General features: G+C 40.2%; 1 protein-coding gene across 1 annotated transcript in view; it reads right to left on the reverse strand.

Moving 5' to 3' along the window:
- The window catches only part of smtnb (smoothelin b), a 212568-nt gene extending 197758 nt beyond the window's left edge, over positions 1-14810 (reverse strand). The window contains 1 exon segment of the mRNA XM_034170347.1: positions 14437-14810. Within this exon segment, the coding sequence (XP_034026238.1) occupies positions 14437-14487 (51 nt within the window). The 5' untranslated portion in view covers positions 14488-14810.
- Between the last annotated feature and the right edge of the window lie 12457 nt (positions 14811-27267).

Raw genomic sequence — 27267 nt, forward strand, 5'->3', positions numbered from 1 at the left:
AGGTCTATCACAATAATTACTACATTGACTCATCGTACGATACAGTTACAAAATCTCAATAAGTTTTCAAACCTCAATCATTTGATACATCCATATTTGTTTACATAAGAATGTTGCCAACGAGATGCCAGAATAAACAGCATGGTTTGTGTGTGCCCACCCCATGTCCACAAGCCGACTGACGAGTAATTCTATAAAGATATGTTCCTTGTTGCCTGTCTGTGTTAGGTTCACCATGGGCAATAATCAGACAGTTCCTCCACACGCACACGGGGCTACAGTGAAGTAAAGACAACATGTCACTCAATGGTGTCAACTGCAAAATTCTAATAAAAAGAACATTTGGAAGAATAAGTCCAAATGAACTCAACACCTCTGCTGCCATGGAAACACTCTGGGTTTAATAAAATGCTTAATATGAATAAGCTGGTATGTTGAATGTTTAAAACCTCTTTGTTTATGTGCAGTTTTTGTTAACAGAGCCTGAGAGTCCACTTTATTTGTTGTTTATTCAGATTTTATTTATTTAGGATATTTAATATTTTTTTCGACATGGAGTTGCGTCAGGAAGGGCATCTGGCGTAAAACCTGTGCCAATTCAACTTGCAACATCCAAGATCCATCTTGGATTTGCTGTGGCGACCCCGAGTGCAAACAACAGAGCAGCCGAAGGGACATAATATTTTTTTCGACATTCCAATTCCAATATAACAATATTCATAAAAGTTCATTACACTTTGAAAGGGTGTACTCACATCATCAGCTGCTAATACAATTTATTTAAATTATTTATAGATGATATTTGAGACGATAATTATTGAAAGGAAAGAACTAAACTGAATATCAGCATATGTTGTGAGAATTAAGGAGGGTAAATGTGTTCTATGGACAGCAGCAAATTAATTAATACAATTCTGGATTCAATGTATATTAGAGAAGTAGATGAAAACAAAATTCTTAATATAGTTTATAAACTAAAAGGAAAAAAAATCAAGTGATATTGATAACTTTGATACTTTTGATTAAAAGTATTATTGATTGTATTATTAAACCCTTGACTTATATTTGTAATTTGTCATTGATGACTGGGAAATTTCCTTCCAAAATGAAAATAGCTAAGGTGATACCATTGTTTAATTCTGGTGACAAACATGTTTTTTCAAACTACAGGCCAATCTCATTGTTACCACAGTTTATAAAAATTCTGGAAAAAAATTTGTAAAGAGGCTGAATGATTTTATAACTAAACATCATATACTCAGCAAACAGCAGTATGGTTTTAGAAAAAAATCGTACTACTTCATTGGCTTTAATTGATTTTGTTGAACAAGCTACAAACGCAGTAGAGATGAAGCAATACACTGTAGGGTTTTTCTTTGATTTGCAGAAAGCATTTGATATCATTGATCATACATTATTATTGGACAAATTACAAATGTATGGTATTAGAGTTTTGGCCTTTGATTGGATAGCTAATTTACACAATAGGTATCAGTGTGTTCATTTTGGAGGGATAAATTCAGAATTTTTGGGGGGATTACATGTGGGGTGCCTCAGGGGTCAGTCCTTGGGCCTTTGTTGTTTTTGTCGTATAATAATGATATAGGTTTGATTTCTAAGTATGTGAGTTGTATTTTGTTTGTCAATGATATGACTGTATTCGGTAGTGGGGATCATTTGGGACAGCTCTTGGATATAATGGAGAGAGAATTGCAAAATGTTAAATATTGATTTGACTCAAATAAATTATTGCTTCATCTTGGTAAAACAAAGTGTATTATATTCAGAAATAAGCCTAGGAATTTAAGTAAAAACTTATTATTGAATGATGCTGAAACTGAAATGGTATCTAAAACCAAATTTTTTGGCATTTTTATTGATGATAAATTATGCTGGAAAACTCATAAAATATGTTAAATATAAAATATCAAAAGTTATTGCTATTTTGTATAAAGCACAATACTTCCTATGTTATCGCCTCTCCCAGCATTCGTTGGTTACACTGTATCATTCATTACTTGTCCCATACATGACTTATTGCATTGACGTTTGGGGAAACACATATAAAATAAAAACAAATCCAATATTTCTGTTACAAAAGAAAGCTATAAGAGTGATAAGTTAAAAAAAACATATTGTGAACCATTGTTTGCTTGTCTTCAGATTTTGAAATTCTGAGACTTGGTTGATTAAAATTTAGAAAATGGACTCTTGCCTCAACATGTCCAGGAGCTGTTTAAAGTGAGGGAGTCCTGTTATCATCTGTGAGGAATACTGGTATTTGATAGAAGAAAGATTTGAACTACTTTTAAAAGTCATTACATTTCTGTGAAAGGTGTTCAAGTCTGGAATAACTGTTCTGATTGTATTAAGTCATCTGGTACACTGGCTTGCTTTAAAAGACTATATAAAATCAATATAATTACTTATTATAGTATGAAAAATTAAGCAAACTGACTTTGACTTATGACGTTGTGGCTATTTTTCTGTTTATTTGTCCGTTGTATTACTGTTTGTTTCACTGTGTTCAGACATTTCACTGATTGGTATTTGTTATTATGAGTATATTTGTGTATATAGTAACTGGTGTAAGTGGTGGGCGTTTATAAGCTTCTGCTTCAGCCCACACCCTTTTGGCCGTACTAAATTGGGTAATTGTTTATGAGTTTTGTTTTATTTTCTTTGTTTTCTCTTGTTTTGTTTTGTAAATGAGAGATTGTTTTGTTATGTATGTTTGTGCGTGCTGAATAAAACCATTCATTCATTCATTCATTCAAATCAAAATGTTGACTGATAACTTTGTGAGTCAAAAATTGTAGCACTGCCGAGAACAGACATTTTTGTATAGTTGGACAATGTTTCAGTAAGTTATGAAGCTGAATAATGTCTAATCCTCTAAGTAACTGCCCTTTGTGTGCAAAATGAGGCTGCTTCAATGCAGTATGATAACTGTACTTGGGGCATAATCAAGAAAAACATGTAATCTGGTGCTTACATGGGTAAAGATTGAAATGTTGTTTTGAAATATTGAAATATTGTTGTTTCACTCAATATTTTGTACAAAATGTCATATATAATTTGTAGGTAAATTATCTCCAAAACAACATAAAGTACTACATTTAAGTCATTTTATATTTTTAAAATGCATGAAAGCTCCAAAAAGGCCTAAAAGGGATTCATGATAAAGTACGTAGACATCTAAATCCTTATGTTTATTTTTACGTCCACCAAGGACGTAATAAAATCATTGGTATTTATTGATTTATTTCTTATTCTGCCTGTTAGTAGGATTACATCAAAACTACTGCACGGATTTTTTTTTTTTTTTTTTTTTTTTTACCATAGATAGATATTAGGCTATGTAAGGCTCCCTTAAATTTTGGAGGTGATAAGGATCTAAATCCAGGTTCTGGATTAAAATTTACTTTATACAGGCTTTAAAGGATTATGTACTACTTCACAGATTCTCAACAAATTAGCACCAGAGATAGATATAGAGCATGGAAGACTCCACTGAATTTTGGAGGTGATCCAGATCTGGACTGGCGGATGTCAGCAATCTTGGATTGCTCTTGTTTTATCAATATTTTAGATTTGCTCCAAATGGCTTTTGGGAGTTTTCCTAGGCCATATTTGTTCCAACTTTCATCCCTATTTATGCCTCAAAATGTATTATTTAAGCAGACAGAGAGTGATGTTCACAGCTGGTAAAGATGGGTGACCAAAGACCTTGGTGGGAATAACCCAGGACAGAGGAAATGAGTCAGTAGAGAGACTAATGTTCACAGACCCACAGTCACAAGGTCTACGGCCAGTCTCCCATTGTTAACATACAGATTCCAAATACAAGGCAATCGGGATCACAAACTCTCCACAGTAGCAGTCGACAGTTGTGTGTCACACAATTATCACCAGATCACTGATGATTACAAGCGGCTCTGAACACAGCATGACGTGAGCACACCGTGCAAGAGCCACATGGTCTAACCTTGTGCGTGCACACATGCACTTCCTCCTTTGTGCAATCTGCAAGATCTCACAAAGCAAACTCACTATATTTGCTATGAAATACCACCAAAGCAAACACTTTACCAGCAAAAATTTAGCCGCAACTTTGCAAATTATGCAAAATGTACAGAAGCAGACTGGGCTCGTACTGCAGGTTTGACACATTTAATATGTTTACACGTGTACGGGGAACGAATGCTACAACACTAATTTACGGGTGCAACAACTGATAACCATCACGCTGCAGGATTGCAATAACAGGTCAAATGTTTTTTTTAAGTGACAGGTGTTGGAGCAGTTTGGCTGGAAACAAGTTTTCGTCCAACTGGCTTCAGCTGCCTTTGTCTTACACTCTTAAATGCCATTCAAACAGACAACCCTCAGCAGCCACCCAGCACACTGAGGCTCCAGCTGATTATTTGCTGTACGTTACAGTAGCTCTGGTAGCCAAAACAAAAACACTTTCTTCTCGTGGTTGCCATGCAGGGGATTAAACAAGAAATCTACACTCAACAAAAATATAAACGCAACACTTTTGGTTTTGCTCCCATTTTGTATGAGATGAACTCAAAGATCTAAAACTTTTTCCACATACACAATATCACCATTTCCCTCAAATATTGTTCACAAACCAGTCTAAATCTGTGATAGTGAGCACTTCTCCTTTGCTGAGATAATCCATCCCACCTCACAGGTGTGCCATATCAAGATGCTGATTAGACACCATGATTAGTGCACAGGTGTTCACCTCCAAGATCGTCTGAGACCAGCCACTCGGACAGCTGCTGAAACAATCGGTTTGCATAACCAAAGAATTTCTGCACAAACTGTCAGAAACCGTCTCAGGGAAGCTCATCTGCATGCTCGTCGTCCTCATCGGGGTCTCGACCTGACTCCAGTTCGTCGTCGTAACCGACTTGAGTGGGCAAATGCTCACATTCGTTGGCGTTTGGCACGTTGGAGAGGTGTTCTCTTCACGGATGAATCCCGGTTCACACTGTTCAGGGCAGATGGCAGACAGTGTGTGTGGTGTCGTGTGGGTGAGCGGTTTTCTGATGTCAATGTTGTGGATCGAGTGGCCCATGGTGGCGGTGGGGTTATGGTACAGGCAGGCGTCTGTTATGGACGAAGAACACGGGTGCATTTTAAATGCACAGAGATACCGTGACGAGATCCTGAGGCCCATTGTTGTGCCATACATCCAAGAACATCACCTCATGTTGCAGCAGGATAATGCACGGCCCCATGTTGCAAGGATCTGTACACAATTCTTGGCGTATACGACAGCGTGTACCAGTTCCTGCCAATATCCAGCAACTTCGCACAGCCATTGAAGAGGAGTGGACCAACATTCCACAGGCCACAATTGACAACCTGATCAACTCTATGCGAAGGAGATGTGTTGCACTGCATGAGGCAAATGGTGGTCACACCAGATACTAACTGGTATCCCCCCCAATAAAACAAAACTGCACCTTTCAGAGTGGCCTTTTATTGTGGGCAGTCTAAGGCACACCTGTGCACTAATCATGGTGTCTAATCAGCATCTTGATATGGCACACCTGTGAGGTGGGATGGATTATCTCAGCAAAGGAGAAGCGCTCACTATCACAGATTTAGACTGGTTTGTGAACAATATTTGAGGGAAATGGTGATATTGTGTATGTGGAAAAAGTTTTAGATCTTTGAGTTCATCTCATACAAAATGGGAGCAAAACCAAAAGTGTTGTGTTTATATTTTTGTTGAGTGTAAAATGCAGCCGGTGTATTCAACAGAAGTGCGTGGATGGGATTAGTGGTTTGTTACAGGGGCAACAACCATATGACCTCCTGACAGTTTACTTCATTAAGTACAGCAGAGCCTCTATTTATCACCCAACTGTTGTTTAATAGCTTTGCTTTAGTACAATTGTAATAAATGCTTGAGCATCTCAAAGCACCACTGAAAAAGCTGTTTCAGATTTATACTTTCCTGAGATGCCAAAATTGCAGTTTCATGCATCTTGCTGTTGATAATTTATAAATACTGCAGATTCACTGCCAGCACAAACTGAATCTGGCCAATGTTATATACAACCTGAAACTGTGAGGCAAGTTTGTTTTGAAGCTGATGGACAAACATCATTAGTAAATGTGGAGGGGGGGTCAGAGTGACCTTAAAGCTATGGGGAACACACATCATGAACCCAGCACTTGGGAGACGGGGGAACCAGACATGATGTGTTGTTTTGTGTTGGTGAAGGAATTCAAATATCAACAGGGTCTTTGCAGTTTATCTTTATGCTGCAGCTCTTTTCCAAAGTGTCACAGCAGCGGACGAATAGACACACACCACACGGTAACACACATCAAGTCCATACAGCACTACTCTGTGAAATACAAAACTACTGCAAACACAGAAAGCTGGAACACCTCAGATCCAACTTTCTTCTCCTGATACCAGTTATCATTGCTTGAGAAAAATCAATGACAGAATATTTCATATAACCTCAATGTTTGAAAGGGACTGTCATCTACTCTTTGCTTAAAATAATGAGGCAAATTATGTTTAATTCAATTTATTCATAGAGAGCCAAATCACAAGTAAGGTTGAGGCCTTAACCACCCCACGAGAAACCACATTGGTGACAGCAGCAAGAAAAGAAAAGAAAAAAGAAAAGAAAAAACTCTCAGCATTTTTTTAATTAAATGAAGACACCTCAAGCAGACCTGACCCAGTAGGGTGATTATCCGTTTTGGCCAAAGTAACAAGATTTAATTTTATCCGGGGTGGGGGTGAGTCAAACACTGCATTAGTAACAAAACTGTAGGCTGTATAAAATGTTTTGCACATTACATTTCTTTCAAATTCTAACTGTAACATCAGAAGTATGACCTGGTTATTACATTAAATTAATTAATTAATAAAGACTGTGGCAGGTCTCTGTTATGTCTGAAAGATATCTAAAAACAAACAAAAAGGCCCTTTATGTCACTGCTGTGGTTCCCCATCTGAGAATATGTCCAGCAAAAAGCTGCATATGTCATGACCTCATGCTTTAATATCACTGGACATATTTGACACTGACGGTTTGACTTTGACTCTCCGCAAAATCTGCTTTTTTTGTTCAAGTTTATACACTCAACAAAAATATAAACGCAACACTTTTGGTTTTGCTCCCATTTTGTATGAGATGAACTCAAAGATCTAAAACTTTTTCCACATACACAATATCACCATTTCCCTCAAATATTGTTCACAAACCAGTCTAAATCTGTGATAGTGAGCACTTCTCCTTTGCTAACATAATCCATCCCACCTCACAGGTGTGCCTTATCAAGATGCTGATTAGACACCATGATTAGTACACAGGTGTGCCTTAGACTGTCCACAATAAAAGGCCACTCTGAAAGGTGCAGTTTTATCACATAGCACAATGCCACAGATGTCGCAAGATTTGAGGGAGCGTGCAATTGGCATGCTGACAGCAGGAATGTCAACCAGAGCTGTTGCTCGTGTATTGAATGTTAATTTCTCTACCATAAGCCGTCTCCAAAGGCGTTTCAGAGAATTTGGCAGTACATCCAACCAGCCTCACAACCGCAGACCACGTGTAACCACACCAGCCCAGGACCTCCACATCCAGCATGTTCACCTCCAAGATCGTCTGAGACCAGCCACTCGGACAGCTGCTGAAACAATCGGTTTGCATAACCAAAGAATTTCTGCACAAACTGTCAGAAATCGTCTCAGGGAAGCTCATCTGCATGCTCGTCGTCCTCATCGGGGTCTCGACCTGACTCCAGTTTGTCGTCGTAACCGACTTGAGTCGGCAAATGCTCACATTCGCTGGCGTTTGGCACGTTGGAGAGGTGTTCTCTTCACTGATGAATCCCGGTTCACACTGTCCAGGGCAGATGGCAGACAGCGTGTGTGGCGTCGTGTGGGTGAGTGGTTTTCTGATGTCAATGTTGTGGATCGAGTGACCCATGGTGGCGGTGGGGTTATGGTATGGGCAGGTGTCTGTTATGGACGAGGAACACAGGTGCATTTTATTGATGGCATTTTGAATGCACAGAGATACCGGCCCCATGTTGTAAGGATCTGTACACAATTCTTGGAAGCTGAAAATGTCCCAGTTCTTGCATGGCCGGCATACTCACTGGACATGTCACCCATTGAGCATGTTTGGGATGCTCTGGACCGGCGTATACGACAGCTTGTACCAGTTCCTGCCAATATCCAGCAACTTTGCACAGCCATTGAAGAGGAGTGGACCAACATTCCACAGGCCACAATTGACAACCTGATCAACTCTATGCGAAGGAGATGTGTTGCACTGCATGAGGCAAATGGTGGTCACACCAGATACTGACTGGTATCCCCCCCAATAAAACAAAACTGCACCTTTCAGAGTGGCCTTTTATTGTGGGCAGTCTAAGGCACACCTGTGCACTAATCATGGTGTCTAATCAGCATCTTGATATGGCACACCTGTGAGGTGGGATGGATTATCTCAGCAAAGGAGAAGTGCTCACTATCACAGATTTAGACTGGTTTGTGAACAATATTTGAGGGAAATGGTGATATTGTGTATGTGGAAAAAGTTTTAGATCTTTGAGTTCATCTCATACAAAATGGGAGCAAAACCAAAAGTGTTGCGTTTATATTTTTGTTGAGTGTATATATAATACAAATAATGGTAAGGAGTCCAACATAGAGAAATATTGGATGAAGAGAAGTTATATTGGACGAGGCGTAGCCAAGTTGTCTATGTTGGACGGCTTGCCATCCATCAATTATGTTCTCCACCCCCTCCCAAATTAAGCAAACAACAAAGAGTCAAGTAAATTAGATCAATTTATTTTGTTGTGAACAGCTTATGATTGATTCTGATGGGTTGAATGCTTCTAAAACGTCAGTAGCGTGCTTGTCTACCTTCTTATTGTTTTTGGCATCCTTGGAGTTCAATATTTCCACCAGTTCCTCCTCTGTGAACGCAGCAAACCTCGCTGGCAGACGATTTTCTGCTGTTGTTTACATGTCTGTTGCCATTTTTTTCAACCAGCGTCTGTCAGCTAGTTCCTGACCTTCGTATTACTGTTGGCAGTAAGCTCTAACGCTATTGGTCAGTGGGAACCGATCCAATATAACTTTTGGTCCTAACCTTTTTGGATCCTTTTGGATCCAACATAACTTTCTGGCGCCAAGCATGCCAAAATACAGGTAAATGACGGACAGAAAGGCTAATCTGTGATTGGCTGTTGCAATCTGAGTGGAGAATATATATACGAGGTCTATTAGAAAAGTATCCGACCTTATTATTTTTTTCAAAAACCATATGGATTTGAATCACGTGTGATTGCGTCAGACAAGCTTGAACCCTCGTGCGCATGCGTGAGTTTTTCCACACCTGTCGGTTGCGTCATTCGCCTGTGAGCAGGCTTTGAGTGAGGAGTGGTCCAGCCCCCTCAGCGGATTTTCATTGTCAGGAAATGGCGGAATGATTTGGGCTTTTTTCCATCAGAATTTTTTCAGAAACTGTTAGAGACTGGCAGCTGGAAACCATTAGAAAAATTTATCTGGCTTTCGGTGAAAATTTTACGGGCTTCACAGAGAATAAGGACTGTTACTACAGCTTTAAGGACGGCTTTAAGGACGCTCGGCACACCACGCTCCGTGCCGCCATCGAGAGCCACAAACCACCGGATCATTTCTAAACGGATGGCTCTGTGGATCCGAGACCGTCGTGTGCACTTTCTCTGGTTATCACAAGAGCTGAACATCAACCATTTTCCGGCAGATTTCACTTTTAACAAGAGATTTTGTCATGGAAAGCCGAGCGGAGGCTTCACGCGTCACGACCGATTTGCTGATGGAGCGAGACAAAGGAACACCTCCGTTTTGGTCTCACAGGACGGCTTTGAGATGGCGTTCAGACAGCTGTCGGTGGTTTTTCCATCGAGTGATTATCCGAGTAATTGTGGATGTGCCTGGACATGCCAGAACATGTCCCGTGAGGCTTCATCACGGTGTTGCTGTGCGCCATGCGGGGGGGGGGGGGGGGGGGGGGGGGCAATAATGACCCACAGCCTGTTCTATATATATAGTCAGCCCTATAAATTCATATACTGACTGATCGAAGACTCCACCACAAAGTAAATAACTACACAAGAAAAAATATATCCCCCGAGGCCCCCAGCTTAATGTCACTTGTGATGGTCTGCCCTTTAAACGATTCTTTAAAAGCAACTTTAACTCTGAGACAATTCCAAATTTAAAGGAAATGATGGACTGGCCATCTTTATAAACTTTCAAACAGTCCCAGATGGGACAACAAAGCTTTACATATTTATCCCCCCGGATCTAAAATAAATTGTTCTTTGTTTTGTTTTCTAAACTTTAAAAACAGCACTTGCACTGTTATTCTGAGATGGACCCTCCTCGCTGTGCACACTCATGGGAAAGCAGCTGTGAGGATAATGATTATACAGGTCACACAATCTGTAGTTCAGCTTATCAGATGGAAGTCTCCAGGCAGATGGTCGACATGAAGTCTGCAAAAATCAGACAGAAGAAGCCAACACGAGGAAGAGAATAAAATATTAGGCACTTGTGAATGGTTAATACAGTAACGGCAGAGGTCCCACTGCAAAGAGCACAGTCAGTTGTGTCAACAGAGATGTAAGACAGAACAGAAGCAGCTTGTGGCTGCATGCTCAGACACACGCTCGGCCTCAGGTGAGGCTGCCTGATGTCGAAATAAAACTGAGTGCATTACAACATGCATCCAGCACATACTACTGCTGGATTTACATGTTGAAAGTCTGAAAGCTCAAACCGTTTCACAGCTGTGCACACCTGGAGCTCTGTCACGTAAAACCTTTTACATCTCATATGTTTTCACTTTATGCAAACCTCGTATTCATTACAGACAAGTGCCGGTGTTAACGGAACACTAATGACGCCATTTCCCAGATGTTTCATGAACGGATGCGGAGTGTGATTCAGACAAAGCCAGGTGAGCCGCGTATAAACAAGAGCAGGATGACTCACACCTCTCGACAAATGTGTCTGTCTCACAAGTGTTGCGATGTTCGACCAATGATTTCAACTCATTTTCCTCTGCCTCAGGATACAATAAAGATGTGACTAATTCACTGGGAAAGTGCATCTTATCATAACATTCAGAATTAATTGGTCCCTCACACTGGTGACATAATGTCTTGTTCTGGACGGCTCGGCAATGAGTCAACACGACTGAGGGAGGAAGGATGTTAGACTCAGGTGTAAATCCACACCACCATACTAATTTAATATGTGTATTTGTTTCCAGGCGTTGCAGATGTGTTCCTGAAATCACATGAGAGATAAGTAAAGAAATATACCATTGTTAAAATGTGTGTTATTCTGTAATAAACAGCCATGTCTGACACAGCACTGAACATCAGTGAGGTCTGACACCGTCGTCCTCTACACACACAAAGTCCCATATTTCCATCTATGGTGTTTCTAAAAGGCTTCAAAAGCAAAACTAATCTACCAGGTTGCGTTGTTGTACTGCACTTAAATTTAAAAATGGCAACACTACATTCACTATCTTCCCCGCCATCCAGAGCTGAAAGGTTTGTGAAATTATGTGCAAATGAGAACAGGACTTCTCTCTCTGATAAACACACATTTCAAAAACACACGGTGCACAGTCAGTGTGATTGTGAACGTCCACACAGAGGCTTTGTGTTCTCTGGTGTGTGCTGATGGTTTGGACTGTTTAAAACCTAATTAACTTATTTTCAGAAAATGGTGTAGCAATTATTGTAAAGGACAGGTTTACCATTGAATAGAAACCCTCACACATTGGAACATATCAACATAAAGGGGCGTAGTGAAGAAAATTTTGAAATAAATTTTTTTTTTTTTATATTGCATGATAGGGCATGTTAACAAAATGTGGTGATAAATGCCATGGTTACATTCTACTGGTGAATGCCCAAAAATGGATAAGGCAAGGAAACACTGATTCTTCTGGCTTCACCCGATTTGCTCTGGGTTGCCGTGACCATGGCCGTGGGAAGTGGGGGTGCTGCAGCAACCCCTGGTGGAAAAGCAGACATTGCAGCCCCCCACACCAGATGGCAAAAAGAGAATGGGCACAGGTGTTCTTGAACCGGGAACCTTCTCTTATGGAAACAAGCACACTAACCATTTGGCCACCACACTGCCACAGATGACAAAAGCATAATAAAGAAACAGATTAATAAATGTATGCAAAAAGTTGCTCCTTGTCATTACTGGCACAAAAATGAAATGTTTGATGAAGGTTTAGAGAATAGAATGAAATTCTGAATAAGTATTCTATAAGGCCATAATGATTAAATATGGTAAGTTATATTAGTTGCAACACCTGCTCACCTTTTTTCGAGCATCTACTGATTTGTTGATGCTGATAATGCATGTCTGTGTGTGTGTGTGTGTGTGTGTGTGTGTGTGTGTGTGTGTGTGTGTGTGTGTGTGTGTGTGTGTGTGTGTGTGTGTGTGTGTGTGTGTGTGTGTTTGATGTCTGTGCCCTGTCACTGAGGAGAAGATTTAAATGAAATATAGTCAATCTTGTGCCATTTAAATATTGTGTGTAGTTTCTTTGGCTGTATTCTTGTCAGCTTAGTGGGACGCCTTACTACAGCATTCCAAACCTGAATCCACTTCCCATGACCATGGACACAGTGGATTTGTTATAGAGCTTCAAGTTGATTTGGCAGAGGTTTGATACCAGACACCCTTCCTGATGCAACTCCATATAAGTACGTACAGAATGGGCACAGTGGGCTTTGAACCCTGAACCTTTCTGCTGGGAGGCAGGCGTGCTAACAGTGCATTTTAAATTCATTAACCTTTGATTACACCACCTGCACAAGCAGGGTATTGTAATCACTCCTTTGTGTGTGTGTGTGTGTGTGTGTGTGTGTGTGTGTGTGTGTGTGTGTGTGTGTGTGTGTGTGTGTGTGTGTGTGTGTGTGTGTGTGTGTGAGTGAGTGAGTGAGTGAGTGAGTGAGTGAGTGAGTGAGTGAGTGAGTGACAGCGAGAGAGAGAGAACAAAATAATTAAAAACAACTGGATAACTTCCACCAAACGTGGTGGGAATGTTATTGCATTAGTGTCTCCAGATGATTAATGTTTGGAACAGACTGGTTACAGGCAAAACATTGCCCAAAAAACACTTTTAACTATAACATCTCCATGACCAGTGTGGCTAAAGATCTGATGAAACGCTCACTTATTCATCAGTGAAATATTTCTCGATTATGTGCGTTCCCTCCAATCACACTGCATGTATTGCTGACAACAAATATTCAAAATTCATAGTACAAACTTATATGTCAGTGTGGAGAGCGTGCAGCATGTTCATGCCTCTCATTTAACTAATGTATATTTCTCACTGTGAAAAGTCCTATTTTCTAAAATAACCCATTTTTATGACACAAACATTTACACCTGCTTTGGAAATATTTTTCTGACACACCGGTATGACTAGTCTGTCTGTTTTTCCAGCATCAGAAATATTACCAGCTGGAAGTTGTCATCATGTGACTCCAGGTGGAGTCTGATGGTGCTGATGTTGGTGCAATGTTTCAGTCTTTTAGGTTTTGGAGGGTAAGGGTCCATTTGTATTATATAGGTTATATTTTTCAACCACATACGAAAAGGCCACTGATCACATGACCACTGTGCAGCCGAAAAGACAGACTGATGACTATTTTGATGATAGCCGGAAAGATAGCCCTTATCTTCTAGAAAATATAATGTCTTGAGTGATCTTCCAAATTTTACAGACAATTTAGTGATTATGGCTGTTTGGGGTCTAGGCACAAGTAAACAATTACTATACCCATCATGTCTGTCACTTAGGGAATAACCCTGTTGTGTCTGATGATTTGCGGATGTTAATGCTGGTTATACGGTCGCAAATTCAGGTTTACCTCCTTTACCAGATATCCCGATATAATACAGTCTGAAATCTCACACGATTAACCAATCAGATTTGCGGAAAAAATGTAATTAGATTAGAAGATAGTGGGGCTGAAATTAATGTTATGTCAAATTCATTTTTTAATAATAATAATAATAATAAAAATAATAATAAAAAAACAGTACAATACAAAAACAGGTGCTGACGACCATTCAGTATTACAATGGCTGTAAAAACTGATTAAATTCAATCTGATATTTACACACATGGATAGTTAGTTATCTATGATTTTGGAGCCTAAACGTTTTGCACAGTACTATGTGTGTGTATACACACTACTAGCCAAAAGTTTGGTGTCTCCAAACCTTTGACTGGTAGTGTGTATACATACACACACACACAAATAGATTTTTTTTCCGTTTTCATAAACAAAGCTTTACATTAGAAGTATTATAATGTTGTAAAAGAGGCTGGTTGTACTCACCAGGGCTCTGAGAGAGGACTCGCCCAGCGCACAGTAACGCTCCACGGACATGTTGAACTCAAACTAAAGCTGAGAGAGGTGAACTTGTTGCTGTGATCTGATCTCAGATCTTTAACTGCCACCTGCTCTTCTTCTCCTGAGCTGTTCTCGGCCGTTTCGTTTTTCCTCGAACCCGACGCGTCTGTCTGTGGTCACAAACTTTCCTGAATCAACGCAAATGTGAGCGGGTTGCGCAGCCGGAGAGCATACTTCGTTGGGGTCGTCTCTTTAGTTGTGGTTAAAAGCTGAAACAAGCTCACACACGTAAACACAAACGGGACGTTAGCAGCTTTTTGAACACAAAATTCCCACCTATAGCTGTAGCCCCGCCCCTCTCGACCGCCGGCTTCTCCCGGCGCTACATTCAAAGCGGCGGTGTGTGTGTGTGTGTGCGCGCGCGCGCGTGTATAGGGGGTGTTTAGTGCCACGCACGGAGTGCCGTTCTCGTGGGAGCCACATCTCTGCTATTTTGGCATTGTGGGATAGCTCGTCGGACTACTTTCGCCTGACCCAGCGACATGAGAAGATGCTGCTGGATGAGTGCGAGTATTGACTTACGATCATTTAGGCGTAAAAACACACGAGATACACAAGTTCTTGTGCCAAATATACTCCATATGTTTTTGTTACCCATCTCAAATACAGCATTGTTTGGGAACTACTTTTTGCGCAGGATTTCATCAAGCGCGTCAGCCGCGGGCGCGTAGTAACACAGAATATACAAAAACGGTACAGTTATTCGGCCAAAACGAGAGCGTCCACTTTTAGCTTGCCATAAACTAGTGGCCATCGTGAGAGTATGCAGAGCTGAGGAGGAGGTAGAATGTAGTCTCAAGACTAAATAGTTGTGTAAATGCTCATTCAATGAGGCAGGAGAACCAGATGTTAAGCGGTGACATATCTCCATTAGAGTGTAGATTCACAAAAACACAACATGGGAGAAGGATCTTTTTGCTGCTACAATTCACTATGGGATGACTAGTCGTAATAGTCGACTACTACTAGCTAACATCCGACTAGTCAACTATTTTTTATTAGTCAACTAGTCCAAAAGCCATTAATTAAGTTCATTTAACCCTTAAAAGAACAGACCTGCTAGAGCTGCCAGCTAGGGTTGCCACCTTTCAGAAATGAAAATAAAGGATATCTTACCCCTAGGGTAAGATCCCCCCTGGGGGGAGGGAAGATGTCAAAGGTCAAGGTGATAAGGCCCAGTCAGGATAGAGTCACCTTTAAACTCTATATTTCATGGATGTGTTATGGTCCCAGATGAAGCAGTTTGATTGACGGTGAACAATATTGGTATTCTTTCTGTATGTATCTATAGCTATCTACAATAGTAATATTTCCTATTCTGAAGTATCTTTAAATCCCCCTTTTAAATATACTCCAAAAATATATGGACCTGACTGACAACCTGAAATATGTGATGTGATGGAAAATACTCCAGTTTAGTTTTGCAGAAAATATCCGCATATGAGAACACACAGTAGTGTGTGCACACACACAAACACATACACACAGACACAATAGTATGCAAAGAAACATGTTTGAGAAACATAATGAAAATGAGGGGCCTATAAGTTGTTTAGTTGAATTTAGCGTTTGAACTTCCTGTGACCTTGACCTTTGACCTTGATCCTTTTGTGTACTGAATGGTACCTTACTAGTGCTGCTTATTTGTGAACTTGCAAGAGTCTGCGGTGTAAACTGTGCTGCACAGCGAGTTAAAGGTGAAAAATGCAATGATTACAAACAAACAAAAATACGTATTGACAAACATATCTTGCAAAACTTAATTTTGGCAAGATATTGGGGTGGGGGGTAAGATATCCGGGGGGGGGAAGATAAACTGTTACACCGGACTGCTCGAACTGAAGACCAAAACTCTACCAGGTCAGCCAAAGGGGAATTCCCTGCTTGCCAAGCTAGCAGGAACATCTTTTCAATCAGGACTTCACCTTGCTACATTTGCATGTGGAGGAGTTTCCTCGCGACAGGACTCAACACGAGGTACAGAGATGACATTGGCAGCGCTTAATATTTCCTGTGTTTTATTTTGTTCATTATTCAGTTTTGATGAGTGTATGTGGGACATTTATGAAAATACAGAACAATATTGATTCAATACAGGACACAACAATTAATTGTCAAATAAAAGACAATTCTGTATTTTAAGGAACAGGTGACAACCCTACTGCCACCACTCCCTTTACTCGGTGAAGAAACAGTGTGAACCTTGGCAGGTGAATTAGTCGCTTAAACAGGCAGTCTGTGTCATGCTAATGCTGTTTTAGTATTTGTGATTTTGTGCTTATATTTGTTAAAATAAATGTCACATTTGAGTTTTACCACGAAGATTTGAAATTGTCGTAATTCATTCCATGTCAAATTTCGTCACCAACTAGTGGACTAATGATTTTCATTAGTTGACCCAACCTTACAGTTCAGTGTACTATAGCTGATTATGAACCTCCCATAATGCCCTGCACAGACAGTGGTTCCAGACGAGCAGGTTGGGTGAGAAAGCTTATAGAGCTTGCTTCGTGATGTGGGATTTACATTTACATGTGGGAGGTACATTTTTTTTTTTTTTTTTTGCCCGTCTGAAACAGGAGCTTCTATTAAAAATAAACTGATGTTGAAAAATAGAAGCGGAAATGACACAAGTTGACAAGTTAACTGCAGATCCTTGAATGTTTGTTTGTTTTGGGAATACTCACTCCTGCAGACTGCTTTTAACTAAAGTTTGTTTTGATGTTCATCGTTGTGAAATCTATAGAATGTTTCTTTCCATTTGCGAATTGCTACACTGTGCTGGAATTTTGATCAGGAAGGGTTTCCAGTTCCTTACCACACCTCAGCTTAGTTAAGTAGCTGTGCCGAGCTTCTATGGCTTATACAACCCCTGGCAAAAATTATGGAATCACCAGCCTCGGAGGATGTTCATTCAGTTGTTTAATTTTGTAGAAAAAAAGCAGATCACAGACATGACACAAAACTAAAGTCATTTCAAATGGCAACTTTCTGGCTTTAAGAAACACTATAAGAAATCAGGAAAAAAAATTGTGTCAGTCAGTAACGGTTACTTTTTTAGACCAAGCAGAGGGAAAAAAATATGGAATCACTCAATTCTGAGGAAAAAATTATGGAATCATGAAAAACAAAAGAACGTTCCAACACATCACTAGTATTTTGTTGCACCACCTCTGGCTTTTATAACAGCTTGCAGTCTCTGAGGCATGGACTTAATGAGTGACAAACAGTAATCTTCATTAATCTGGCTCCAACTTTCTCAGATTGCTGTTGCCACATCAGCTTTGCAGGTTGGAGCCTTGTCATGGACCATTTTCTTCAACTTCCACCAAAGATTTTCAATTGGATTAAGATCCGGACTATTTGCAGGCCATGACATTGACCCTATGTGTCTTTTTGCAAGGAATGTTTTCACAGTTTTTGCTCTATGGCAAAATGCATTATCATCTTGAAAAATGATTTCATCATCCCCAAGCATCCTTTCAATTGATCGGATAAGAAAAGTGTCCAAAATATCAACGTAAACTTGTGCATTGATTGATGATGTAATGACAGCCATCTCCCCAGTGCCTTTACCTGACATGCAGCCCCATATCATCAATGACTGTGGAAATTTACATGTTCTCTTCAGGCAGTCATCTTTATAAATCTCATTGGAACGGCACCAAACAAAAGTTCCAGCATCATCACCATTTGTTCCTCATTTGTTGTGCATTTTCGATTTTTGAGACATATTGCTTTAAGTTTTCTGTCTTGACGCTTTGATGTCTTCCTTGGTCTACCAGTATGTTTGCCTTTAACAACCTTCCCATGTTGTTTGTATTTGGTCCAGAGTTTAGACACAGCTGACTGTGAACAACCAACATCTTTTGCAACATTGTGTGATGATTTACCCTCTTTTAAGAGTTTGATAATCCTTTTCTTTGTTTCAATCGACATCTCTCGTGTTGGAGCCATGATTCATGTCAGTCCACTTGGTGCAACAGCTCTCCAAGGTGTGATCACTCCTTTTTAGATGCAGACTAACGAGCAGATCTGATTTGATGCAGGTGTTAGTTTTGGGGATGAAAATTTACAGGGTGATTCCATAATTTATTCCTCAGAATTGAGTGATTCCATCATTTTTCCCCTCTGCTTGGTCTAAAAAAGTAACCGTTACTGACTGACTGACAATTTTTTTTCCTGATTTCTTATAGTGTTTCTTAAAGCCAGAAAGTTGCCATTTGAAATGACTTTAGTTTTGTGTCACGTCTGTGATCTGCTTTTTTCTACAAAATTAAACAACTGAATGAACATCCTCCAAGGCCGGTGATTCCATAATTATTGCCAGGGGTTGTACTTGTTTGGTCATAACGATTCCAAAAAGGTATAGTTTGGACTATCTGTGATGGAATGTTTTGGAGTTATGGGGTAAAAATATCATTTTTAGGATTCCTGAATTCACCTGTTGATTTCTAAATTTTTATGCTGCCCTGGCTCCTGAATGCCGTCAGCAATCTCCCTTGTCCTTTATAATATTTTTCTTGCACCTTATTTTCACCTCTGCACAAGGTACTACTAAGCACACAACTAAGAGCGTCACAACACTGACAGGCAGTGGTAGGAAGTAACTGCAGTGAAAGTAATTAAAATAGAAAGTCACTAACACCATTGGTGAGGAAGATTTAGTCCATGAACCAAGCAGGTTTTCAGTACCACTAAAGGGGAATAAACAACACTTTGAATCCAGCCTCAGTGTATCATGGCCTACACACAAACATATGATAGCCATCCCATGGTGGTAGCTGTAGCCAGGTAGGGGTCAGTGAAGAATTATACAGAGGTCAAACTTTAAAAATGCTCCATTCATGTTGAAAACTGTATCACATTACTTGTCTGGTCATAACGATTCCAAAAAGGTATAGTTTGGACTATCTGTGATGGAATGTTCTGGAGTTATGGGGTAAAAACAGCAAAAATGGTGACAAAGGTCAGTTTCAGTTTGTACAGGGGTCAAAAGTTAAAGTTGCTCCAATTTCAGTACAAAATGATGCAAATTATTGGTTGAAATAAAAGGATTAATAAATGGAATAGATCTGACTGTGTTGAATGTTTGGTCTCCAAAGTAAAGGTCAAACAAGTTTAACATCTATTGGATTCTATGACGCGACATAACTAAGCATGACAGATGGTGCAAACTATTCCTTATTAGAACCCTATTAAAACAATAATTTGCATCATTTTTTTTTACTGAATTTTAGCAACTTTAACTTTTGACCCCGATACAAACTAAAATTGACCTTTGTCACCATTTTTGCTGTTTTTACCCCGTAACTCCAGACCATTCCATCACAGATAGTCCAAACTATACCTTTTTGGAATCGTTATGATCAGACAAGTAATGTGATATAGTTTTCAGCATGTTGGAGCATTTTTAAAGTTTGACCTCTATGTAATTCTTCATTGACCCCTACCTGGCTGGAGCTACCACCCTGGGATAGCTATCATGCATTTTGTGTAGGCCATGATACAATGAGGCTGGATTCAAAGTGTTGCTTATTCCCCTTAAATGGTACCGATTTGGTCAAAATTGATGAGTGGCTCATGGACTAACTGTCTCTTGGTCGATTCCTGGACTGGATGTGGAATTCTACTTCAAGGGTCGATCTAGAGATGCCTGTGCATGGATTTGTTTAATGTGGGAATGTCATTGCATGTCGACAAACACACAGTCCTTGACCCATCCTTAGCCTGGTCCAGCGGCTGGGGATATCCTAGACGATCGGACACTGAGGACTTGCTACTGCCTTTACAGCCCCTGTGTATCAACTCCAGCTGATCCACTGTTGAAGACTTCTTGTTTCACCATTGCCCTGTTAGCCATCTCGTGTTCAGGGTTCCTGTTGGGCCTTCATGGCTACCGTACAGTGGCCACGGGAACACAAAGTCACCACATTTCACCACAAACAGGCAACCCTTTACTTGATCCGTTACGCAGATATCAAAACAGACAAGGGGTTGATTTTGACACCAAAATACATGTACTTTGAGTATATCAATTTTCTGCTATTTTATACTTTCACTTCATCTCAAGAGGAAATGTACTTTTCATTCCACATGTATTGAACAGATTTTGTTACTACTTTGTAGTCAGTGGACACTTTTAAATCAAGACTTAAGACCCATTTGTTTTCCATTTTATTGTTAGTATATATATTTTTTTTTTATTCTTTTTACTCTTTTGCTCTTTTATTCTTTTAATTAATTTTGTTCTGTTTTTCCGAGTTGTGTTGTGTGAAGTGCCTTGAGGCGACCTTGTCGTGAGTGGTGCTATATAAATTAATAAATTTGATTTGATTTTTGATCAGTAGATTACTTCAGCCACCACAAACTCACTCAGGGCATACAGCCTGTATGTTCATGGTGGATAATAAAGCCATGTGATTGTGGCTGTCACGATTAGGAATTTCTGGAGACGATTAATTGTCAGACAAATAATTGCGATTGACGAATACATTGTCTATTTTTTTTTCCTTTTTTCCCCTTCTTTATATTCTACTATCGTAGTATAATTACACAACTCTGGAAGAATGTTTGGCTTCTGTGAGTGGAGAAACTGGGAATAGTGCAATTTTTTATTTTTTATCTTCATTTTACATACAGTCCCAACTTTTTCTGATTTGTGGTTGTTTGTTGCATTTCTGAAATTGTTTCTCCTCATCAATTACGTTTTGTGCTTAAACACTACATTAAGCTCAAGATTGAACAAATAAATACCTTTGGAAAATAACAGCTGTTAAAGTTCAGAGTTCTCACCTGCTTTTTGTGATCTGTGCATCTGAACATCACCACAGCTTCTCCACGTTAATTCATATATTCTCATTTTTTAAATATGTTTTTAAAGATGTTTGACCGTTTATTTCATCTCATGATCTCATAAATTCAGTATACGACGAACAGGACGGTAACGGCAGAATGACACCGGGAGAGAAAGTTCAGAGAGAAGTAAAAGCAGCTCCATGTTTTGGTTTTGTTTTTTTTAACATATTCACTCGGGTTAAAATCCTCTCGCTGCTCCTCGCTCGCTGTGTGCACTGATGGTTCTCAGCAGACTGTAACGTGTCACGCCTCCATTCACGAATCCCCCTCCCTCGCAGTCTGCAGCCTGTTGACTCCGCGCACACACACAGACACACACCGATAGCTCCTTCGGTAAACTCCGCATTTTAGATGGCTTTGAAGAAGACGACCACTGTTTTAATCATCCGTCTTATCCAAACGGCAGGACGGATCGCTCCTCAGCCTCCATGTTATTGTCCTGCCTTAAGACGAGAGCGAAACAGAGTGAGCAAGGCTGCAGCACAATGACGTCAGATTCTGAGTCATTTTATACTTTGTGGATGTAATTCACGGTAATCACAAATATGAAAAATAATCGCGAATATAAAAAATAATCGCGATTGGCGAATATTGTAATAATTGTGACTGCCCTAGTCATACCTTCAATAAACTGGTAGGTTGCTGAGACTGTGCCCACGGTTTTATTTATTAATTTTTTACAGCAATGCCCAAAAAAACAAACAAAAGGTTTTCCATGAGCAGATGAACACCCGCTTCACAATAACTAATCAGTGGTGAGAAGTGACCCTCTCAAGGGCAAGTACTGTATGCAGCTTCTCTTTGCATGCTACAACATATACCACCATTGATTATTGTCTTGAAGTTTGGCCTCATTAAGTTCCTGTTAGAAATCTGTAAAACGGCCAGGACACGTAAATGCTAAACTGGTTCAACTACAAGTTTGACCTTATGAACACCAAACATACTACACAACAAAAATATAAACGCAACACTTTTGGTTTTGCTCCCATTTTGTATGAGATTAACTCAAAGATCTAAAACTTTTTCCACATACACAATATCACCATTTCCCTCAAATATTGTTCACAAACCAGTCTAAATCTGTGATAGTGAGCACTTCTCCTTTGCTGAGATAATCAATCAATCAATCAATTTTTTTATATAGCACCAAATCACAACAAACAGTTGCCCCAATGCGCTTTATATTGTAAGGCAAGGCCATACAATAATTATGTAAAACCCCAACGGTCAAAACGACCCCCTGTGAGCAAGCACTTGGCTACAGTGGGAAGGAAAAACTCCCTTTTAACAGGAAGAAACCTCCAGCAGAACCAGGCTCAGGGAGGGGCAGTCTTCTGCTGGGACTGGTTGGGGCTGAGGGAGAGAACCAGGAAAAAGACATGCTGTGGAGGGGATCGATCACTAATGATTAAATGCAGAGTGGTGCATACAGAGCAAAAAGAGAAAGAAACAGTGCATCATGGGAACCCCCCAGCAGTCTACGTCTATAGCAGCATAACTAAGGGATGGTTCAGGGTCACCTGATCCAGCCCTAACTATAAGCTTTAGCAAAAAGGAAAGTTTTAAGCCTAATCTTAAAAGTAGAGAGGGTGTCTGTCTCCCTGATCTGAATTGGGAGCTGGTTCCACAGGAGAGGAGCCTGAAAGCTGAAGGCTCTGCCTCCCATTCTACTCTTACAAACCCTAGGAACTACAAGTAAGCCTGCAGTCTGAGAGCGAAGCGCTCTATTGGGGTGATATGGTACTACGAGGTCCCTAAGATAAGATGGGACCTGATTATTCAAAACCTTATAAGTAAGAAGAAGAATTTTAAATTCTATTCTAGAATTAACAGGAAGCCAATGAAGAGAGGCCAATATGGGTGAGATATGCTCTCTCCTTCTAGTCCCCGTCAGTACTCTAGCTGCAGCATTTTGAATTAACTGAAGGCTTTTTAGGGAACTTTTAGGACAACCTGATAATAATGAATTACAATAGTCCAGCCTAGAGGAAATAAATGCATGAATTAGTTTTTCAGCATCACTCTGAGACAAGACCTTTCTGATTTTAGAGATATTGCGTAAATGCAAAAAAGCAGTCCTACATATTTGTTTAATATGCGCTTTGAATGACATATCCTGATCAAAAATGACTCCAAGATTTCTCACAGTATTACTAGAGGCCAGGGCAATGCCATCCAGAGTAAGGATCTGGTTAGACACCATGTTTCTAAGATTTGTGGGGCCAAGTACAATAACTTCAGTTTTATCTGAGTTTAAAAGCAGGAAATTAGATGTCATCCATGTCTTTATGTCTGTAAGACAATCCTGCAGTTTAGCTAATTGGTGTGTGTCCTCTGGCTTCATGGATAGATAAAGCTGGGTATCATCTGCGTAACAATGAAAATTTAAGCAATACCGTCTAATAATACTGCCTAAGGGAAGCATGTATAAAGTGAATAAAATTGGTCCTAGCACAGAACCTTGTGGAACTCCATAATTAACTTTAGTCTGAAGACGATTCCCCATTTACATGAACAAATTGTAATCTATGTAATCCATCCCACCTCACAGGTGTGCCATATCAAGATGCTGATTAGACACCATGATTAGTGCACAGGTGTGCCTTAGACTGCCCACAATAAAAGGCCACTCTGAAAGGTGCAGTTTTATCACACAGCACAATGCCACAGATGTCGCAACATTTGAGGGAGCGTGCAATTGGCATGCTGACAGCAGGAATGTCAACCAGAGCTGTTGCTCGTGTATTGAATGTTCATTTCTCTACCATAAGCCGTCTCCAAAGGCGTTGCAGAGAATTTGGCAGTACATCCAACCAGCCTCACAACCGCAGACCACGTGTAACCACACCAGCCCAGGACCTCCACATCCAGCATGTTCACCTCCAAGATCGTCTGAGGCCAGCCACTCGGACAGCTGCTGAAACAATTGGTTTGCATAACCAAAGAATTTCTGCACAAACTGTCAGAAACCGTCTCAGGGAAGCTCATCTGCATGCTCGTCGTCCTCATCGGGGTCTCGACCTGACTCCAGTTCGTCATCGTTACCGACTTGAGAGGGCAAATGCTCATATTCGCTGGCGTTTGGCACATTGGAGAGGTGTTCTCTTCACGGATGAATCCCGGTTCACACTGTCCAGGGCAGATGGCAGACAGCGTGTGTGACGTCATGTGGGTGAGCAGTTTTCTGATGTCAATGTTGTGGATCGAGTGGCCCATGGTGGCGGTGGGGTTATGGTATGGGCAGGCGTCTGTTATGGACAAAGAACACAGGTGCATTTTATTGATGGCATTTTGAATGCACAGAGATACCGTGACGAGATCCTGAGGCCCATTGTTGTGCCATACATCCAAGAACATCACCTCATGTTGCAGCAGGATAATGCACGGCCCCATGTTGCAAGGATCTGTACACAATTCTTGGAAGCTGAAAATGTCCCAGTTCTTGCATGGCCGGCATACTCACCGGACATGTCACCCATTGAGCATGTTTGGGATGCTCTGGACCGGCGTACATGACAGCGTGTAACAGTTCCTGCCAATATCCAGCAACTTCGCACAGCCATTGAAGAGGAGTGGACCAACATTCCACAGGCCACAATTGACAACCTGATCAACTCTATGCGAAGGAGATGTGTTGCACTGCATGAGGCAAATGGTGGTCACACCAGATACTGACTGGTACCCCCCCCAATAAAATAAAACTGCACCTTTCAGAGTGGCCTTTTATTGTGGACAGTCTAAGGCACACCTGTGCACTAATCATGGTGTCTAATCAGCATCTTGATATGGCACACCTGTGAGGTGGGATGGATTATCTCAGCAAAGGAGAGGTGCTCACTATCACAGATTTAGACTGGTTTGTGAACAATATTTGAGGTAAATGGTGATATTGTGTATCTGGAAAAAGTTTTAGATCTTTGAGTTCATCTCATACAAAATGGGAGCAAAACCAAAAGTGTTGCGTTTATATTTCTGTTGAGTGTATTTAGTCAGAGCTCAGACAGGATGTGGCAGCTCCTCAGATTCTTGTTTTTGTTGCAGCTGACCCGTTTAAAAAGCAAAGTGCTGCCATATTGTTGAGGGCTTGTAAATAAATCTGTCTCAGAGCATAACATCTGTGCTGTCATAATATCCTAATCTGTAAAGACTTTTTAATGTGAAATCTCTTGCTGTTTAAATTTAAAATTTAAATTTATTTCCTTTATACAGCGCCAAATCACAACAGCGTTGCCTCAAGGTGCTTCACACAGGTAAGGTCTAACCTTACTAACCCCCAGAGCAACAGTGGTAAGGAAAAACTCCCTCTGAGGAAGAAACCTCAAGCAGACCAGACTCAAAGGGGTGACCCTCTGCTTGGGCCATGCTACAAACATAAATTACAGAAATAATTCACAGAACAATTCACGGACGAATATATAAGAATTGCTGTTGGTGCACAGGACAGGAGGGTCACCAACACAAACACAACTTCCATCTCTGGATGGAGCTGCACCTTAAACAGAGAAAAAACAGAATCAGGCATCAGAAAGACAAAAAATACTGTATAATTTGCTAGCATTAATCAACAAGAAAAACAGAAGACATACTAAGGTGATTGCTGTTCTTTGTAAGCATCTTCCATCTGTTGCAATTTACTACTTTTCTTACCCATTTGTGCAAACATTTAACAACAGAAATCCAGAGTGCACACCAAGCTCCCCAAACCAGAATGACGTTAAGCACAAATTCTGTTTACTCAGACTTGCCTCAGAATTATGGTTTCTTTTTGAGAATAGGCAAAGTGTTTTGTAAAACTCAGTTCACTGGCTTTTGAGAAACAAACAAACATGCACAGGTGGGAGGACAAATTAAAATTCTGTAGGTCTTACTGTTAACACAGCTGGCTGGTATAAGGTGTCAGATTAGGTGGCATGATGCTGTAACAAAATACGCTAGTTGAAACATACGAAGTGTTTATATAGGGTCATTAATTAGGATGAGTAGTACTTGCAAAGTCAATTTCATATGATGCATCAAATAAACTGTAAAGTCCAATTATCTCCACCTGAAGACGTCTGAGTGGAATTATTTTCCGTCATAGGTGTCTTCATATGGTGTGCGACTACTGTGAAAGTTTCAGTGAAGCCCACTACCCTCCATAAGAGAAACTGTGCCAAAAATTTCAGTATCGTACCATACATAAATTCTCATTTACATATTTAATAGCCATACAAGACAAAAACAAGCAAGATACGAAGTAGATAAATTCATCCATGTATTGAAAGTTAGCAGGTTTATAATCCAACCAAGCACAATACCAGATGCTTTCAGATTAGAAATGATTAATGGCAATGAAAATAATTATATAATAAAAAGAAAACATTATCTCATATGTCTATCAACTTAATTCTAAAGTGGATTCTATGATATATTTAAACACTTTTTAGCAATCAGAAAATAAAGTCTGAAGAGCAGCAAACATCCAGATACATCATAAAAGAACACTGCACGAGACACTACACAACTCAATATTTAGCACTATAGCTCTACAAGGATAATCCTAGTCCAATACACATTCCTGTGCTTTAGGGACGTGTGCCAGCTAGAGTGGCACAGTTCATGGGCCGCGGCATGAGCAGGCAGGGTGGCCAGTTCCTTTTCATGTCGTGTTATACCAACCAAGTGAAATTCGCTTGGTATGCCTTTTACTATTGGATGAGCACCCGTGTGCCAGAAGGTGGCCAGTCCAAAGTTGAACTGGCCACCTTCTGGCACAGGTCAGTGCCCTAACCATTAATCCACCATGCACCCTCTATAGCTCTACTAATGTGTAAAAAAAAACCCAACAACAAAAAAAGTCACTGAGAAATAAGTACGAAAAGATAATATTCACTAGTACAATAAGACAAATGTACA

This window comes from Thalassophryne amazonica, chromosome 5, assembly GCF_902500255.1.
Source record: "Thalassophryne amazonica chromosome 5, fThaAma1.1, whole genome shotgun sequence".
In the NCBI taxonomy this organism is placed as follows: domain Eukaryota; kingdom Metazoa; phylum Chordata; class Actinopteri; order Batrachoidiformes; family Batrachoididae; genus Thalassophryne; species Thalassophryne amazonica.